Genomic DNA, 18,794 nt, shown 5'->3' with positions numbered 1-18,794 from the left:
ATCAGCGGTGAGGTCAGCTTACTTGGAGCTGCACTTGCCGATGTATTGCAAGGCAGCATAGCAGAGCGTGCCTTTGAGGAGGAGCCAGCTTTGTGAGTATTTAGTTACAAAAACCTTCTCTCAAACAGGACAACAGAAAATGCAAAAAAACATAGGTGTTTCACTGAGGTTGTAACAATTTGGAGGCATTCTATGAGCTAGCAGGGAATTGGAATGAATATTTTCATGGCAATTGAGAGATGGTAGAAAAGGTGAAGAGTAGGCATGATAATTTTGGGAACTGCTTGAGGAAAAGGCTGTGAAAATGCTGAAAATAAAAAAAAGAAACTTATGCTTGATAGGAGGACTCAAAGAGAGGGGTAATCAGACAGAATAGGGTTATATTTATCAAGGTGATAACCATAACAATATGTTGAAAGTCTGGCAGTGCTTCTCCTAAGAACACTTGAAACGTAGAAAATAAAGACAAGAAAATTACTAGATAATTTCATGCAGGAACACGTCCTTCACAGTTATGTTAAGAAAAGAAGATGGGATAAGGTAGACACCTTTCTAAATCACTTTCCGTTTTAAATTTCTACGGGAGCAAGGCAATGTGGTAAGTGGAGGTTTGGGCCCCAATAGCTGTAAGTTCCAGATTTCAGTCTGTCCTGGAGAAAGCAAGACAGACACATGGGAAATATGCAAACCAGCAAAGAGGCAATCCTTTGGAAAACACCGTGTCACCTACGGGTTTTCAGAAGACAGTTAAGGCGCATGATGACTGACCTAGAACAGGTCAGACCCAGTGCTGTACTTAGACTTAGGCACTGCCTTGGGGATTAAATTAAGCAGTGATTTAGGCGTCCACTGCAAGATTCATTCTTCTATTTCTTGGTACAAGTCTTCATAGTGCTTTCTGGTTACTGCTTGTTTCTTTCTTGAAATTACTTTGATGTCTCTTGTGATTGTCTCTCTTGACACTTTCTTACATTCTGCAGACACAAGTTGCGATCTGCTTGGCAGTTCTGCAATTGCTCTGACACTTGAGAGAAACCTTATAAGCCATCAGTCACTTACCGCTGCTTTGAATTTGCTGGCAGACCATGTGCCACTCATACATTCACTGTGGAATTGGCTTTATCTTTGCTGGCGTGTGGTTTGGGGACCACCTGTCACAATCCCTCATTTTAATCCCTTTTTTTTTTTGGTGATTGCACTGGCAAGATTCATCAGGCCATAGCACAGGGGTAGTTTGCAATAACTGGTGTGGATGTTTCAGATTGGAAACCATGAAACTGTGCCTTGAGGAACAAGGGAAGAGCCCGGAGGTAATGCCTGTGAGCACGGGCTGCAGACCCCCTTACCTCCAGGCTGTTTGTCCGGATTTCTCCCAGAACAACGTGTGAGCAAACCCTGTGAAGCTGAATGTTGTTTGTTGCTTCAATTTTAAATTAGAGCTCTGCCACATGGACTGTAATAAAAGTGGAACTCAACGGGATACAAACCCGTGTGATATGACAGGGATCACATCTTTTTCTGATGCCATTCTCTCCATTTTCCTCAAAGTTACATACAGGATGAATTTGGCCATCGTGATCTAAGATGTCCTGACAACGTGAACACAAACCAAAGAGTTCTGTATGGTGAGGGGAGGCAGCTGGGAGTGCACCGAACCACAAGCAATGGCGTGTACAGTAAAACTCTTTTTTTTTAATTTAGGGAAGGGGAAATATTTGAAGAAGATAATCGGTAAACCAAGCTGTTGCCCTCACAGAACCCAAGCCTTTTAAGAAATTTAGAAAAGTTCAGTTCACTTAGTATTTTTACTATTTTACATTTTTGCTCCATGGCCATTAAATTAAGAGCCTCTCTGAATGATTTCTGAGTAGAAAAGGAAGCAAAGTGGCCACATTTTGCTGCCCTCCTATGCCCAGGGAACAACAGAAATGCTGGAGAAACAGGGTGTCGTCCCCACCCCATTCATTACCAAGAGGTTCAGATCATTTATAGAGGCATTGGTATTTCTAGTACTTAATTAAAGCCAAACCTCAAGGCGAACCTCTGAACCTCTTTCAGCTTGACCGTTCCTTCTTATAAGTGATGTTTTAATTTCAATCTAATGCCAAGAAAAGTGTTTCATTCTCCCCAGCTGGCGTCAGAGATAAGGGATTAAATCCCCCAGACATTAAAATATCGAACAGTTCTGTCATGTGTTACTTTAGTCTCCTGCTCAAAGTCTTTCTCTTCTTCCTGACTGATCTCAGATATAATGCAGAATAATCAGTGAGCAAAAATAGGGTAACAATTTAAAGTGTGGCTTTAAAGTTTAGCCTGTATTCTGGGCTGTTGCTCTTCATTTTCCAGCCATCTGAGAAGGGTCTGTCCTGAAGGGTTAACTCAGGCTGTCAGGCCAGATCTATAATCCCCCATCAGGGAACACTCTTAGGATGCACTAGAAATTGGTTGTGGGTTACAAAACTGCACTTTCATTAAGATACCTCATTGCTGATCCTTTTGGTCCAAATGAACTAATTAATACCAGGATAAGTTCCTTCACATCGTCATTTCTCTGGCGAAACAGCCCCATGTCACGCCTCAGTCACAGCCGCGGGTGTATCAAGTGCGTGCTCCCAAGCATGGGCTCACCTTTCCTGTCACTTTGCCTTGAACTGGTGACGTGCTTGGCTGAGTATCTCTCCGGTGCCTTCTACCGTTAACTTCCAGTTGCCCCCCAACTCTGAAAGCTACTTGTCATCGAGCCTCGCAGGATGCTCATACAGTAATTTTAGGACTTGGCCAGGGCCAGTCCCACGCACTGTCCCTGCTCCCAACTCCTGAGTGCTCACAACGTGCTCCTCAATTGACAATCCCTTTGCTGGGGTTTCACCACACAGCAGAGAAAGAAGGGAAATGTGGAGACCTGCACGGAGGTGTCTGCAGAGCTCTCTTCTTGGTGTTGGGGTGAGGACAAAGGAAGTGCAGCCAGGGAAAGGAGGAGTGTGGCAAGCAGTCCTTCATGAAGGAAATCTCCTTCTCCAGGAGCCAGCAGCCAAAGCTAGAGAGTGGCGTAGCTTTTCTTGAACATCAGCCCTTGCAGAAGACCTCTCTTAAGCAGGTATCTGTTTTCACTCTGAATGAGTGTGCATCAATTGCCACCATAACTGATAAGGCTTTTGAGGAGCTACCAGACCTTGTTTGGTTTATAGACCTAGTTAGCATCCTTATCTCTCCCAGCACAACATCAAGGTAAAGAGGACAGGTGCAAGCAGTGGCTTGGCACTTCTATGGACAGATCAGCAACGACGTGGCAGCAGCCTGAAAAGATGCCCCTCTTCTCTCAAAGAATACATCTCTAATCTTGTGTCTAAGCAATAAAATCCTCCCTGTGCTCTCTTCCACCAGAGAGTACCAGTGACAGAAACTGTATGTTGGCAGAGTTCAGTAGAGCCGCCCACAAAGCCCCAGCGCAGGCTCGGAGGTTATTCAAGAGAAACAGCCCCCTTTTCTGTTCCAGCCGGTTGCTGCACCGTGCTGTGAGATGGTGAGAAGGGGAGCGGTGGACCCCCGGGGTATTTTCAGAATGCACAGCTTGCTTGTAGCTCTTGGTCACACTAAAGCATCTCTTTGAATTCTTAACCAACCTTAACATTAAGAGTCTGCTAAGGCCTTTTTCAAATTCCCCTATTCCAACCAAGGGAAAATTTAAAAGGCCAGTTCCTCACCTGAAATAAAACTTTTCAACTTGATTAATCATCAGCTGAAGGTTTGGCCTAAAATCCTTTATTTCTTTGGAAGAGAAGATAAAAATAGCTCATTGTTTCCCATTTGCCATATGTATTCACCTGTCCCATTAGCAGCAACAGCAAATTTTACTACTTTTTTCTCCTGTTAGCCCTCTAGAAAGAACAAAGCTAGGCAACACCAAGCTGGAGCCTGTTTTGTTTTGCGTGATATCAACATACATACTACCTGAATTTCAATTGCAAAACCAGCAGTGCAATTCCTTTGTTTTCAGATGAAGCCATCCATCATATTCCCAGAGTCCCGGAAAGGAACAAGGTTGCATATTTGAAAGAAAGGGCACTATTTGGTCTGCATATCTTCATTAATTACCATGTATGGGCTGAGTGTGCAGAATAGCCATGGGGTGAGTCCATCCTTTGACTTGTTACCAAGGCAAGTGTGATATGGACTTACTGACACTTAATGAAGAGAGAACTCTAGGGTGAGATTTTATACGTCTGTTTATTTTACAGAGTCACTTTTCACAGTACAGTTCCACTTTGGTATTGTAACAAGTTCGTGAGATCTGCTGTAATGTTAGGCAGAAATAACCTGCTGCATAGACAATCTGGTGGGACAGGAATGGGAAGACATGGCAGAGACACGTGGAATTGTAAGACTAAAGAACCAGTCTTCAGCTGCTCGAGTGAGGCATATGTTATATATGAATTAATTTTTTAATCTCAGCTGGGTGACATTTTCCCAAATGCAGAGGTGTCACCGAATGGAACGATGTGCTGTGATTGGCATGCTCCCCAGAAGAGGATATTGCCAGTAAGGGCTGATGATGTGTTAGGTCAGGACTGCAGTGCACTGTGGAGCCTTGATTGAACTAAGGGCTGTTGCAAGTCGGGGTTGAGCATGCAGAACTGTGCGGGGGCAGCTCGTGCTTTGCTGCTGACATAGAGCGTGTTCTGAACACACTACTAAAACACACTGATGGCATTTCTGACACAAACAGCATGTGTATAAAACCTCCACTCTGCCAGTTTCTCTTTCGATTCAGGCAGTTAAACTGAACTTGAGGCTTTTAGTTTTACTAACTGATGCATACAACTGATAATTTGTCTCACAATGAAACCTCAGGGTGGACCTCAGTAATTTGCTTTATTGTCTCCATGCAACCCTGGAGTCAGAGGATCAAGCAGCAGAAAGACATCTCATCCATTTTAGAGCTGATAGAGTGGCTCCTGTTCTACCTCCAGCTGTTGGTGTGAGGCTGGCACCCCTTGCAGGTAACTGAAACAACTCCAGAAACCTTTGGTAGGGTGAAGTAACTCCAGCAGCCTCTGGAGATGTGGCTAGCCCGGGATCACGAAGCTGATCCCCTATGCACTTCCCTCCTTGGCCATAGCAGAGGAGAGATGGTTCAAGAAAAGAAAATTGTAATAAAATTCAACTAACTTCAAACAAAAGAGATCTGGTAGAACATCCTTCCAGCACACAATTGTTTCCTATGGCATGTTGTGTAATGCTCTGCTAGTAATCCTAAGTATGATAGATGAAGTTTGATACGTGCAGTGACTGAGAAAAATTGCTGGTTGTCAGAACAGCAGCAGCCAAGACAACAGCTATGTTCATTGACTTCCAAATTACAATATAATCTTAGTTATTGGTAAACCCAGTGTTGTCCAACCTGATGCTCTCTCTGGAAGCATAGCTAACGGCCTTATAGAAAGGACGGCAGCTCAGCTTCATACTGATCATGCATATTAAACTGTCACTGTAACACACTGATGTATTGCTGTACCAGTTTTTTAAGAACGGATGTTCTTCCTATCTTTAAATTGCTCTGGTTTGAGGTCTTATAGCCAAAAGCAATCAACAGATAAAATCCACAATGTGCGTATTAGAAAATACAGATATAATAGGAGAGTACAAGGAGAGTAGGAAACTATTGACACTGATGGAAATAATAGAATTACTAAAGGGAGTATCAGCTTTAGGATTCTGAGGCTCAACAGCAAGGCTTCATGTAAACTTTCCTTCCTCTTGCATCTCTCCAGACTTTCTAATGCAGGTAACTATCATCCTTACCTTAACTGAAGTTGGTCTTCCCTCGAGCAGGACGTTGGACTAGATGACCTCCAGAGGTGCCTTCCAACCTTGTTGGGTTTTTTTCTATTACTGTATTTTACAAGCAGAATAACTGATACAGAGACGGAATGCCTTACACACAGAGTAAACTAACAGGAAACACAGAACAGAACTAGAAGATCATATGGTGACACGATGACCCTCTGTGTGGGAAGGACATAGCCAGGAGTGACAGCCGAGGGGGCTGTGTCACACCTGTCCCAGCTGGGGACCAAAGGAGAAGTGGGTGGCGGTGGCTGTGGCCACTGGGATCACACGATCACCTTTTCGTTATGGCTGTGGGGCAGCAGCCAGACCATGCACTACATGCCACCAGGGTCACCTGAACTTAGAGAGACTACGCACCTAGCGCTCCAGAGCCTGGAGGCATGTGATTTACATGAACATCTCAAATTTCTTTTTTGTTTGCTACCCTAAAACTAAAGCTGAAGGTCTTGAAAATGGAAATAACAAGATGGAAATAACACAGGACGGTCTGCCCGATCCTGCAGAGAGGCTGGAAGTTGAGAATTTCGGGGATTTTACCTCTTGGAGATGCCACAAACCGGTTAATTGCCATCAGAGCCTGTGCCACCACCTTTGTGCATGGGATTAATTAAGATTCATCCAGGCCCACTATGCCCGGTGTGGGATCCAGCTTGGTCCCAAGCTTCCCCCCAGGGGATCCATGTCTCCTAAAGCACACGTGAGAAGGAGCACAAGGACAGTGCCCACGTGCCTCCAAGGCAGGGCAGAGCCTCCAGCATGTGGATGTGGGTCGATGTCTATGGCTGTCACCTGGAGACAGAAATCTGCCCGCACACTGTAAAACACCACCTTCACTATGGCAGAGCTGGAGATAGAAGCATGACTAACAGATTAAATAGGATAAACTAAGGCAACTCTGGTTACTTTGGTTACTAAACTCTTATTAACTCAGAGAGCTGCCTAGAAGAAAAGCAATACAGCACACTATGGCAACTTTTCTGAGAATTAAAAAAAAAATCTTAAGAAGGGAGAAAGGACTTCAAAATTTCCCAGATTGATAGTCTCAACAGGAGGAATGGTAATAAACATCTAAATGACATTGACACAGTTTCATTCGTGGACTCTCAATAAAAAGAATGACATCTGAAATACTGAGATCATTTATTTTCCTAAGATTATACTAGGCCAGCATTTATGTAGGCAAAAGAAAAACTTTAGGCTTTCATTGGGAAAACAATAAGATCAAATAAGGTCTTGGCTGGGCAAATATCTGCAGTTTAATGAGAGCTCAGTATAAATTCTGACACAGATTTCTTTAGTCCCGTGCTGGGATGTTTCCATCAGATTGCACAAGTACTGCTGGAGAAATTGTAGAAAGGATTTCGAATCTCTTTTGCAATCTTGTACACAAATAGCCTGGACAGACTAAAACTTTCATTCAGAAAAGTATTTTGTTTAATGTTACAAAATACAGAGTGATTGGTAGCAAATTATAAGTGTTACCAGAGCATTTCTCACTGGACTGAATTTCTTGCTGGAATGAGAAACATTAAGTTCTCCCTGTAAGGTGATTTCTTAGGAACAGGTAATTTCAAAATAGCTCCCAAAGCCATAGAGGTGTAGGTAGATTCTGTCTAGCATCTGAGATGTACTGAGCGTTGAAGTATTTCTGAGGGAGGTAATTATGTGTTTTGTGAATAAAGAGTAGAAAGGTAAGAAACCCACAGCAAAGGTACGAACTGATTAGTTCGCTGGTTTGTACGTTGTGAAAGGGGGGTTGATGAAGAAAGAAGAAACATCAGTTTCACACATGATTTTGAACATCTTAGTAAGAGGATTTAAGGTTTATGATTTGTTTTCTTCACTCAGTACAGTTTTGTTTCCAAAATTACCATATTCCTTTCCTCTGAGGCTCCAGAGCTACACTCACTAAAGATGTGCGTGGCATAGATCACAGTGCAGAGTGTACGCTGTAGCACGATAGGAATAACTTACCAATGGACTGGTTTAGGGAAAGCTCTTTTCTTTCAAAATGTTAAGTGAAACAAATGTTACAGACTAGCTTTATTATACAGATCCTGAAATCTGAACAAAACAAAAACCTGCTTTTCATCCGTATGAAAAGAAACTTTATTGGATTTTTCCTCAACTTTGTTTTGTTCTTCAGTTAAAATCTTCATCCATGGGCTGAAAGGTCATTTTTTTCTGCTTTGCTGCATCTTTTTGTTTTTCATTTAAACCTTGCAGAGAATTGACTAAGCTAGAAAATTAAATACGGGCAGTAGACCTAGGCTTGCTCTGCTGATGAGCAATCAAATTGCTGTGTCCTTTAAAGTATCTATCTAGCTTGGGTTCAGCGAAGAGAGAAAAAAGAAAGAGGAAAGATTTCTACTGAAAGCAAACTGGAAAGAATTTGCTTTGCAGTGTTGGGTCAGGTACGTGCTGCTGGTCTGTCAAGGCTAATTAAGTTTTACGCCAGCCATGTTTTACTGATACAGACTACGTTATAGTCTCCATCATCTTCTAGAAGGCATATGGTTTCATTAGCACAACAAAGTAGTAGTTGTACAGATTATAATTCTATCTTGAAGTGTCAAGGCTAAATTTTCTGTTACATATCTTACTAAGATTTAAAACCTCCAGAACTTTCTTTTGTGACTCTTTCTCCATATTCTTTTCTATTTGCCAAGGCAGGTACCTTACACATTGATCCCGCTGCTAACATAGTGGTCACTGATGGGAGCACCCACCTCACTCTCCTGAAGCTTTTGCCATCAGACGTTATTAGCACTCCTGCCTGTTCAAAAAATGTTGTCTCCGTAAGGGCATGGTAAAGAGTGGGACACACGTGCCAAAGTTCCCTGAGTGGAACCATCTGGGTATCTATTGTGTTTCCCTTTGGAGATTTCATATTAAAGTGTGGGAAAAGTGAGAAATGGGAGTTGTTAGTAAGTGTTTATTTTCTGACAATATAAGTATAAAACAGTTCTTATGAACTGGAATGACATTATCCAGGGACGACAAGGTTCTGTTTGTGGGTGGGTGATGCAATGGGTTTTTCAAACCAATTTGTCATCTTGAGTTGAAGATGATAGCGCCAGACCAGCAGTGGATGAGTAAATGTGATACGTTTGCAAATAACAGTACAGACCTGTATCTGATAAATGCTTTCTGGTCTACGGTTTCCAGTGACTCTACAAGTGTGAGCCAGCTGGCTGCTGTTACTGCACCTTGCGTGGGTTTTTGGTGCAAGGGCATGAAATAGGCCTGTGCTGCTTCACACTGTGGACTTTGTCACCACTTCTTGGTAGCTAAGAGCGAGCGCAAAGAGTTGCTGGACAAATTGCCCTCTGTCAGGTTTGCTTTTAGAGTGTCCTTGAAGTACTTTATTAGACAACCTCATATTATTTTTCCAGTTCACTGTAGAGAAACATGAATGCTTCATCTGCCCACATACCAGCTTTAACAGATGTTCATTTGGCCCTAGGCAGGACTTCATCATTGGACAGTGCTGTCCAACAGGCCGATTGAGAGATGAATGGGATACACCATTCCTCAACGCTTCTTCCATTGCTTTGCAGTTAAAGCAATTTTGCGACACCTAAGTTAAAGAGATGGCTTTGAAGAACCTCTGTTCCCTGCACCAGCCCCCAAATTAAGATTGCTTTCTTTTACAGCAACAAGACAGACCGGAGCACAGCACATTACAGAGCAATGTGCTTGGCTGTAAGGGTTCTGATGGGTGTGGGGTGCACAAGAATAAAACCAGTCAATCCATTCACATGGGGCTCAGACTGTTGGAACAAGACCGGCCAGACCACATGAAACCAGTGTGGTGGTAACTGGTATGGATGGACGTGAGGATTCCTCCAGTGCTGGGCTATCCTACATGGTGTTTGCAAATTCTCAAGCAGATCTAGGCAAAGGACAGCAGAGAGTGGAGAGAGGATTGGAGCCATTTCACCAAACTATATTATACTTCAAATGTATAAGTACAAAGTCATCTTGCTGTCATTTGCTATCACTCAGGGAATTTAAGCACTCCGCACACCACTGGTGACAAATAACTTGCAATTGTTCATCTTTGTTCCCCAGGGTGCTTTCCCTGACAATGGGATGACTCAACTCAGTAATGTTGACTAGATGAGCACATGATTTCACAATAAAATAATCAGTCACTTTTTTAAAAAGGGTAAATTTATGCAGCCACATGGAAGAAAAAAGCAAAGTGCAGCCTAAAATTCCTTTTATTTACAGTGCGAAATGAAGCATGAGTAAGATGATTAGAACTGTAATTAAACAACAGAGTCAAATCCACAGATACGCACAACATACAGAAGGAGGCACTGGGAGAGACAGCGTAGAAGAATCCTAAAGTATTTTTTCCCCTGCAAGCCCTAGGGACATCCCTCCTTAATTTGATCTCTAACAAGAAGCTATCTCCAAAAGCCCCTCTGTTTGCCCTTGAATAAAGCTGGGCTTCAGGAAAAGGTCTAGCTAATTTTCTCACTAAAAAGGTACTGCGTACATACTGCATGCATAGATACTGAAATTTGAGCTTCATTGCAAATGGGAAAAAACAATTTTCTAAGTACGGCAGGGGAAAACCCCAGAGGAGATTCTGTCTGCAGCCAAGTAAAGCTTGAGTTTGGCTCCAGTCCTGAATTATATCTCTTTCTGTCATTTGCCAAACACCATCTCAGTTCTCCAGATACTGCTAACATCCTAATATCACCCTGCATTTAAGTACCATCCCCGCTCTCCTTCCCTGTATTATACAGTTCTTGGCATGTTTTCAATAGCTTTCCTAAACCCACATCCGAATTCACTCTGATAGGTTTCAATAGCTCGCTGAGAGGCAGATAATCCACCCTTTGTCACTAAGGATTGAGTCCTGTCTCAAAAAAAGAACAACTCAATTTCATCAAAGAAAAGTAGTTAGGAATGAATTTGCTGCTGTTAACAAGCTTGACTGGATCAGAGCTTTTTGTGGTGGAACAAAGAGTTTAAGACCCTGAAACATGTTAGTATTGCAAAGAATATTCTATTCAATCTGTCATCTATATTTTAATGCAGTAGATCACTTGTATTTTGTTAGATCATGTCTTACACTAGAGGATGAGTACCCATCAGATCCTTATAAAGTGCCTGCTCCGCTTTGGATCTAATTCAGTACGATCTCTTTTCTTCTGTTGTACGAGGTCTCAGTGCCCTTCCTGTTTCCAGATGGAGCAAGACAGACAGCCGAATTCAGCCCTCAGCTCACCTAGCGCAGTGCCAAGGGGAAGACGGCCATTCCCAGCTCTCCGTCATTGATTCAGTCATGCAGAGCTTTAATCCAGCTGGGAGCCCAATGGAAGCTGCTAAAAAAAAGTTCCAGGAAACAGCTTTCCCGCTTGACAGCAGGGCAAGGGAGAATAGCTCCATGTCCTTAGGGAAGCCAAGGTTCTGTGATGTTTGAAGACGGGGGGGCTTTATTCTTCACCAACATAGACAGACACATACTGCAAAACATTATCTGCAGAGATTTGTTTGAAACTGTAAACACATCTGCTTTGGCCTTGCTCAGACTTCTTTTGCGGTCCCATTCCATGAATGTTTATACAAGTGAGTTCTCAGTAACCCAGCTCTTTGCAAAAGTGAGGTTTATATCTGTTTTCTCAAGTTCAGGCAACAAGTAGATTTTATATGAGCATGCCTTCTGATGTTCAGGGAGATTGTTTCTATTCAGGGGTAGAACAATGCCACTTAATGATGAGCCCATTAAAAAACAAGAAGTGCAGCTCAAATGGCAAGGCAATAAGCAAGAATAATCTTGTAGAATAACTTTGAAAAAACTAATGCATCTGGGAAACATCACAATCTGCTCCTAGCTATTCACCAGAAAAGAGAGGAAACTTCACTGTATGAACCATTTGTTATGAAAGTATTCAGTTCAGTACCAAGAGCAACAACCCAGATGAAACTACAGGTTCATCAGTTAGCTTCCTAAACTCTGCTGGAAGTGGACATAAGTGTCAGGCGATTTCATCACAGTTGTTATGATGACATTCTGTTTTCTTTCCATGAAAAACATCTAGCCACAGCAACTGCAAAGGAAAAAAAAAAACAACCCACTCTACTCAACATTTCCTTGCCTCACATCTCCGTAGTGATTTTCCATCTCTGCAAGCGATGCTTTAATTAACCGAAAACCTTCTGATTCTAAGCAGGTTGGAGGTGCTGTCCCACAGCCCCATCGCAGCATGGCTAGCAGATTACGAATCTAAAGCAAAGCAACACAACCAGGGAGTCTAAAAATACCAGGGACACCTGAGTTGCTCCATTTCATTGTACTGAATTTAGCGGAGGAGAGGGATGGTCCCTGCATGCAGATTGTAGTCACAACCTCTCTCCCCTGTTGAAGGGGAGATCAGGGGCTGGACTGGAATTTTGAATTACTTTAGCAGTATTACCTCACAGGCAGCAAGTGTTGTCCTGTGATGTGGAAGACATGCAGGACAGCGTGGGCAACCAGGTTTTAGGAACCACTGCACTTGACCCAGCCATGTGGCACTAAGATCATCACTATGCAGGGGATGTCAGCAGAAAAAGGCCTAAGAAATGGAACAGCTTTTTTCCATGAGGTATTTTCCAAACCTGCAGGGGAAACTCATTAGTTGCATAATATTGGGGCTGTAATTATAATGATGTTGCAACTGATCACATAAGGACCCTGACACTACCTCATGATACCTAAATTCACTTTAAAAAATTGCCACTGAAGGGCCCTTTAGAATAAGGACAGTTCCAAGGGTTAAATTAAAGTTTGCAGCAGCCTGTACCCAGTTCTGCTTTCAGGCTTCTCAGCAGCCTCATATTCCCTGAATTAAGCTACTTTTAAATTTTTCTTCTCTGGGAAGATACTTCAGAATCTATTTGTGACAGTCAAAATTCTAAAATATGGGCAGAATCTGTGCTCCCTAAGGCTGTTTCTTGAGACAGCTATTTTTTTTGAGTATCATTAAAGTGAGAAAAACAAACTCAGAAGGCCAAATTCATGCCTGGTGTCATTCAACTGACCTTAGCATCAGCGTACCAGTGATGGACTTGGCCATGCACATACATTATGCTGTCTGCTTACAAAATGATAGAATCTAGCGTCTGGGCAGGACTGCGTGCATACTGACTGGAACTGGCTATTGAATTGTACCTGAACCCACCGTTTCGATGTATTTTTGGCAGCATTCTCTTTATACCACTTGTAAACGAGGCTCCCTTTTCAACAGCCCCTTTGGCACTCATATTCCAGAAGCTTAGCAGTGTGGGTGTCTAGTAATGCCCCCTCCCGTCCTTCACCCAGTAAAAATGTTTCCCAGACAAAATGTAATTTTCATCCGCATTACACAAGACTTCACCATTTTGTTGACAGGGATTTATTGTGATAGACTTCAGCTGCCTGTTAAACACTTCCTAAATGGTGAGTGACTAATAAAAATGAGATGACAGGAATTGCTTGGCGTGGGACACATCCCACCTACAGTTTAGGTTACCTTTCCCCGCAAACTGAAGATCTTCAAACTGGTCTCCAGATTGCAAAATAATTTCAGAAAGCCGCTCTTCTATCTGTAGAAAGCCTATCAATAACCTGACCGATTCGATGTCTGAAAGCAAGTCTGATGGTGGCCTCCAAAGGAATGGCAGAATTAATATCAACATAAGGAACTCCAAGCAAGAGCAGAAGAATTACAGGTGCCTGTAGCACAGGAGAATTTCTGTAATAAATGGGACTTAAAAGGACAGAAAAAAATCTGTAGTCTGGAGCTGCTGAGAGCTGTGCTTCAGTCAAGGCCGTGACATTGTCTTGGTGGCCTCGTACGAGACGTTCACTGCTCTGTGTCATTTTCTTCATCCATCAAACAAGGTTTCAACACACTGAGTGCCCCTCATGATCCCGCGGAGGACAGCCAAAAGCTTCTGTCCAAGAAAAATACCCGCTGAAGCCGCTCTTGTAACGGCCGATCTCTGGACGTGCCCACAGAGTACAGAAGCGTGCTCACATCTGAGGGGCTGTGCCTGGCTCAGCACGCATCGGAAGTACCTCGGCAGCAAACGGCGCTGCTGTGAGCTGTACGGATGTATTTACAACCAACGTCGTAGAGGAGAGGCCTTCAAGAACACATTCTGCTCGGCTGAGATGCTGCAGCCCTTGACGGGATCGTGCTGCATCACAGTGACGTGTCCCTGTTCCGCTTCAACATGACAACTGTGATGGAAGCAGGGGTTACTGATGATTCCACCTCATATTTTAAAAGTATTTTCCCTGGTACCTCGAAAATCCAGCTGTTCCTCTCGCTGCTCTGCCACCAGTTTATCACAGCAGCCATGTTATTTCTTACTATGGGGTGAATGCTCTGATCGAGCTAATGCAGTGGAGTTTGGGGGTTTTTAAGCTAATGCAGTAGAGTTTGATTTTTCTTAAAGCATTCCAGTTGGTTACAGCTCTGACTAATTGTGTGAAACGCAGCTCCACCTTGCCTTAGCAAAGAGTCTGATCAAATTGACTTTTCTAAGTATCATCTTTGAGGACAAGCAGAGCAACAGAGAACAGAAGCAGCTGGAGGACAGGTGAAACAGCCTCTTTTTAAATCCTATTCATCATTGATCTGGGTGGTGATAAGAGCTTTTTTTATGATTTTACCCTGCTCCCCAAATACACACAAAATTTGTTTGCTAAGCGCAACTCTGTGGCCTAGTTCTCTGTTAGTTGTTTTCTTTTCATACCTCCCTTTGCTTCATCTCCTCAGGGTCCGTAAATGCAGATTTCTGGTAGAAGATGTGGATACAGACCTGACGGGTCCAAAAAGGAGCGGCAAACCTGCTGCTGGTCAGGTGAGAGGGGGCGAGCTCTGTGTCGGACGCCATCTCCCCCCTTTACCTCTGACAAAGGTGGGTTAGAATTGCCTTTACTTTCACATTTCTCACAAATTAAGCTGAATCGGGTTGTTTCTCCACTGTGAGCATTTGCCGGCCTTTCTTGCTGGGATCCATAGCAAACACTTGACCAGCGCGATACGCTAATATCACCCGTTACGAAACAAAACCTGTCGATTCTCAGGCTTGGTTATGGGGTCATCCTCCTGAAGTGAATTTCTCTGCAAATTAAGGGTTTCGATCACAAGGAACACCTGGGGAAACTGCTGCCCTGGGGTTGGCGAGACACCATGAATATTCATTGCAGAGGCAGCAGCGGGTGAATAGTAATTACAGCAGTTCTTCAGGATCAAGCTTGGCTATCCACAAGAGGCAGCAGTATGCTTTGAAATTAAAATATACGGGAAAACAGATAAAACAGGTATTGTTAGTTCTGTTAAGTGCCTCTACTGACATGGTCAGTGTTTCCAACCCTGTTTCATGAGTGGGGAATGCTGTCAGCCTGCTACCCATTGAGGGCAGTGCTGATGTCGCAGCTGATGGTCTTACATTTTGAGGAAAAAAGTGGGTTTTTTCCTGAAATAGCCCCCGAGAGCTTCTTGTATGCCTGGGACAGGAGGGGAATCTGGGGACATCGGGGGTGTGAGGCCACAGCAGAACAGAGAAGCTTGTTTGGGCGCTCGGGCCGGGCCCCACTCAGGACTGTGGAGGATGGTGATGCTCGCCACCGCCCTCCAACACTAGCCCAGGGCTCCCGGCCACGGACGGAGCCTGGCGACCCGGCGGCGCCCTGCCCTCACCCAACATGGCGGCGGCGGCGCCGCCCCGCGGACCTCTCGCGAGGTTTGCGGCGGGGCCGGGTGCTGCCCTGTGCAAATGGCGGCGCGGAGGCCGGGCTGTGCGGGCGTGCTGAGGTGAGGCCGGGGGAGGCGGGCCCTGCCGCCATGGAGCACATCACTACGCCGAAGGTAAGCGGCCCCGCCACCCCGGGAGCCGGTCGCTGTCCCCTTGGGGTTCCCTCGCGGTGCGGCCGGGCCGTGGGGCTCAGCTCGCCGCCCTGGGCCGGGGCCTCCCCGTGGGTCACTGAGGTGAAGCGCTCCGGGGGCGGCGGGCTGCGGCCGGCGTTGTTGTCAGGGCCCTTTATTATTTCAGTAAACCAGATCCCTTTGCTTTCCTTCATTGCGTACGTATCCTTGAGCGGGTCACGGATAAGTCTGGGGAGCTTAAGGTACTTGTCGTGATGTTTAGGTATTCCTGCAGCCCCGTGTGGGAAAGGGCGTTATGAGTTCGGATACTGATCAAAAGGTGTTTTGGGTACGATTCGTGTAAACTTCGCTTGTATCCGAGTATGGAGACCCCCCTCAGTACGGGAAAGTGAATCAAAATGTGATTTTTCAGTTGAGTAAAGTGGAACGGGAGCTCTGGGAATGCTGTGTTCATGACAGCTAAAAAAAAAAAAAGAAATTGTATCCAGGCAGCTGTTTGTCCAGCTGTTGATTTTTTTTTTTCTAATTTTTTTTTTTTTTAAAGAGTGTTTTTGGTACCATGAAGGTTGGTAGTTGCTGTATTTTGTTGTGTTTTATCCTCTAGGATGTTAGCTTGGGGCTGCTCCTTACCTATGTTGCCTAAGGTGCTTTGCTGGGCCTGCTTGTGGCCTGAGAAAGGGCAATATTAGATATAATAATAAAATGTACTGAAAAACACAACATCCTAGGAAGACATACAGCTGAGACCTCTGCTCTTGAAGTTTCTTTGCTGATGTTTTCCATGATTTATGTCAGACCAATGACCCTGTAAGAAGCTTACATATTCAATACCCTGAACTACTTTATCCTATACTGTTAAGCTACTTGTTTTCTTTCTCCTTCCAATTATTTTTTTCCATTATTTTTGCTTAACGATGAGAGAAAAATTCCATCTGTGTCCATTAGGAAACAAACAAGCCAGGAGAAAATCAATTAAATAATGTAAAATACTTTAATATTTTATTATGTTTGTGCTGATGTTTTTTAAAACTGTTTTTATTAGTTAGCTTAGTGTGGTTGATGAAATGCACTTACATGCCTAGGAAGTCTGTTATAAAAAGTAGCTACTAAAGCTTTTTTATAGTGACTGAGCAGTTGGAAGTCAGACTGGAGAGGGCTATTTCTTTTACAGCACCACTTTGATTATTCTTAACATGGACAGTCTTTTCTTTTGTAGTTTTTTGTCTTCTTATTTCTGCAAACTTGCGCAGTAATAAACAGTAATCATCTTGGCTACAAATCCAGTAATCCTGTTATTCACACTGGTGCTAAACCTTGGCTGTTGACTTAACCTTTTTGGCTTTAATTGCTGGAGAAAGAATCTGAATTTATAATGTGAAACTGAGTTAGTGTTGCAGGGAAGACTTTAATTCTTAAACTTTTCTGTCTTTCGTCCTGAGCTGTATATTAGTGGTTACACAATTGTGGTTCAACCAGTGCTTAGGTATTTCCTTGATCAAAGTTTAAATTAATTTTTTCATATTCTTTTTATGTTGCAGGTTGAAAATGTGAAATTACTAGATCGCTATACAAACAGGAAGGCAGCAAATGGGACGTTATACCTGACAGCCACCCACCTTATCTATGTAGATGCTTCTGCTGAAGTCAGGAAAGAAACATGGGTATGTTGTGATACCTGGAGTCTGTTTAAACAAAAGCATAAAAATTACTTTATGTCTTGTATCCAAAACAAACAGGTTTGAATTCCAAAGTTGTAGTCATCTCTTACAGCGTTTTGATGCCAAATGCTTAACAGAAACGGCTGTTTTGGAAGGAGACAAACGCAGTGGTAACGAGACTTGATAGAGGTTGCTCACTGAATTTTTGTTAGTTCCAGGAACATAAAAATCTTGTCTAATTTCCTATCTCAAACTCAATATAGCAAGCCACCAAACTTGATTATACAGCTTTTAGAAGTGCACAATTAGCATTGAAATTAGCCTTTTTATTCATTCTTAAGTAAAACAGGAATGGCAAAATACGTTGCATATGGGGGTGGAGGGAAGGCAAAGCGAACCAGGTAAACTGAGCTGCACATCAGTCTCTGAAAGTAATTTATATATGCCTGTATTTTTTCAGTCTTGATCTTAACAAGCCTTTGGGTGCAGTGTCTGGATGTTTATTATGTTTGTTTGATAAATATCACAAATAAACTCATTTTGTTCTGCTAGGTAGATGCAGTAAGCATAAATAGCTGATAGCGTTGCAAAAACTTAATATGTGCTTGTACAGCTCGCAGCCTTGTCAGTGGCTTCTGAAAAATGTTGTTTCCTGTTTTTCAGATTCTGCATCACCATATTGCAACTGTAGAAAAATTGCCTCTGACCACGGCTGGCTATCCACTCCTTATTCACTGCAAGAACTTCCACGTGGCTCACTTTGTTATTGGGCAGGAACGTGACTGTCACGAAGTGTATACCTCATTGCTGAAACTTTCACAACCAGGTATTTAGGACGGGAGTCTTGTTTTGGAAATCAGTAAAACACTTTAAGCTGGAAGGCTTGTCTGAGCGATAGAGAAAGCTTTGCCTGCTAGACTGTTGGTTTTGCGATGTCAGTACAGGAGAGGGAGGATGTGAAATCGGAATCGGTTTCCACCACCAGAGATAATCAGTGTGGCTCAGCTCAGTAAGTAGAGTGCTGCCCTGTGGACCTGGGGCATTTGCTTCCAAACTAAACATGCATTTCTGAGGCAGTGGGGATGAGGTGGTCTCCCATAAGGAGCTTCTCAAGACCTGTGCAGGGTTGTTTTGCCCGACCGAGGCTGTATGCAGCATTTCAGGCTTTTTTCCTTACAGCACTCGTGCTGAGTGTCATACCCCGTACCAGACCATTGTCAGTCATTTCTGTGACTTAGCTGTTGGCTGTGCGTAGTTCTGCCCTTTCCCGTTGATCCAGATGTTCACAGAATTCTTGAATCTCACAAATAAAGCTTTTAAAGCTTGGCATCTTTCATTTGTTCCCCAATAGCATGTTTAGGCTGCTCCTCAGTGTTTGTCTCCTTTCAGTTGTGAAACCCTGTGCTTC

The 18,794-nt window shown here is 43.5% G+C and overlaps 1 protein-coding gene across 2 annotated transcripts in view; it reads left to right on the top strand.

Moving 5' to 3' along the window:
• Positions 1-8,622: 8,622 nt before the first annotated feature.
• Positions 8,623-18,794, top strand: part of MTMR8 (myotubularin related protein 8) — a 32,092-nt gene continuing 21,920 nt past the window's right edge. Inside the window, exons 1-4 of one of the 2 annotated variants that reach the window (XM_075763724.1) lie at positions 8,623-8,639; positions 14,616-14,757; positions 17,267-17,389; positions 18,050-18,212. In XM_075763724.1, the coding sequence (XP_075619839.1) occupies positions 8,638-8,639; positions 14,616-14,757; positions 17,267-17,389; positions 18,050-18,212 (430 nt within the window). In that variant the 5' untranslated portion in view covers positions 8,623-8,637. Of the gene's footprint in view, positions 8,640-14,615; positions 14,758-15,567; positions 15,711-17,266; positions 17,390-18,049; positions 18,213-18,794 lie in introns of those variants that run through there. The other variant, XM_075763726.1, reaches the window with a different exon arrangement.

Source organism: Balearica regulorum, chromosome 11 (genome assembly GCF_011004875.1).
Source record: "Balearica regulorum gibbericeps isolate bBalReg1 chromosome 11, bBalReg1.pri, whole genome shotgun sequence".
NCBI classification, from domain to species: Eukaryota; Metazoa; Chordata; class Aves; order Gruiformes; family Gruidae; genus Balearica; species Balearica regulorum.
The sequence above is the reverse complement of the archived record's forward strand: the minus strand, read 5'-3'. Positions and strand labels throughout refer to the sequence as shown.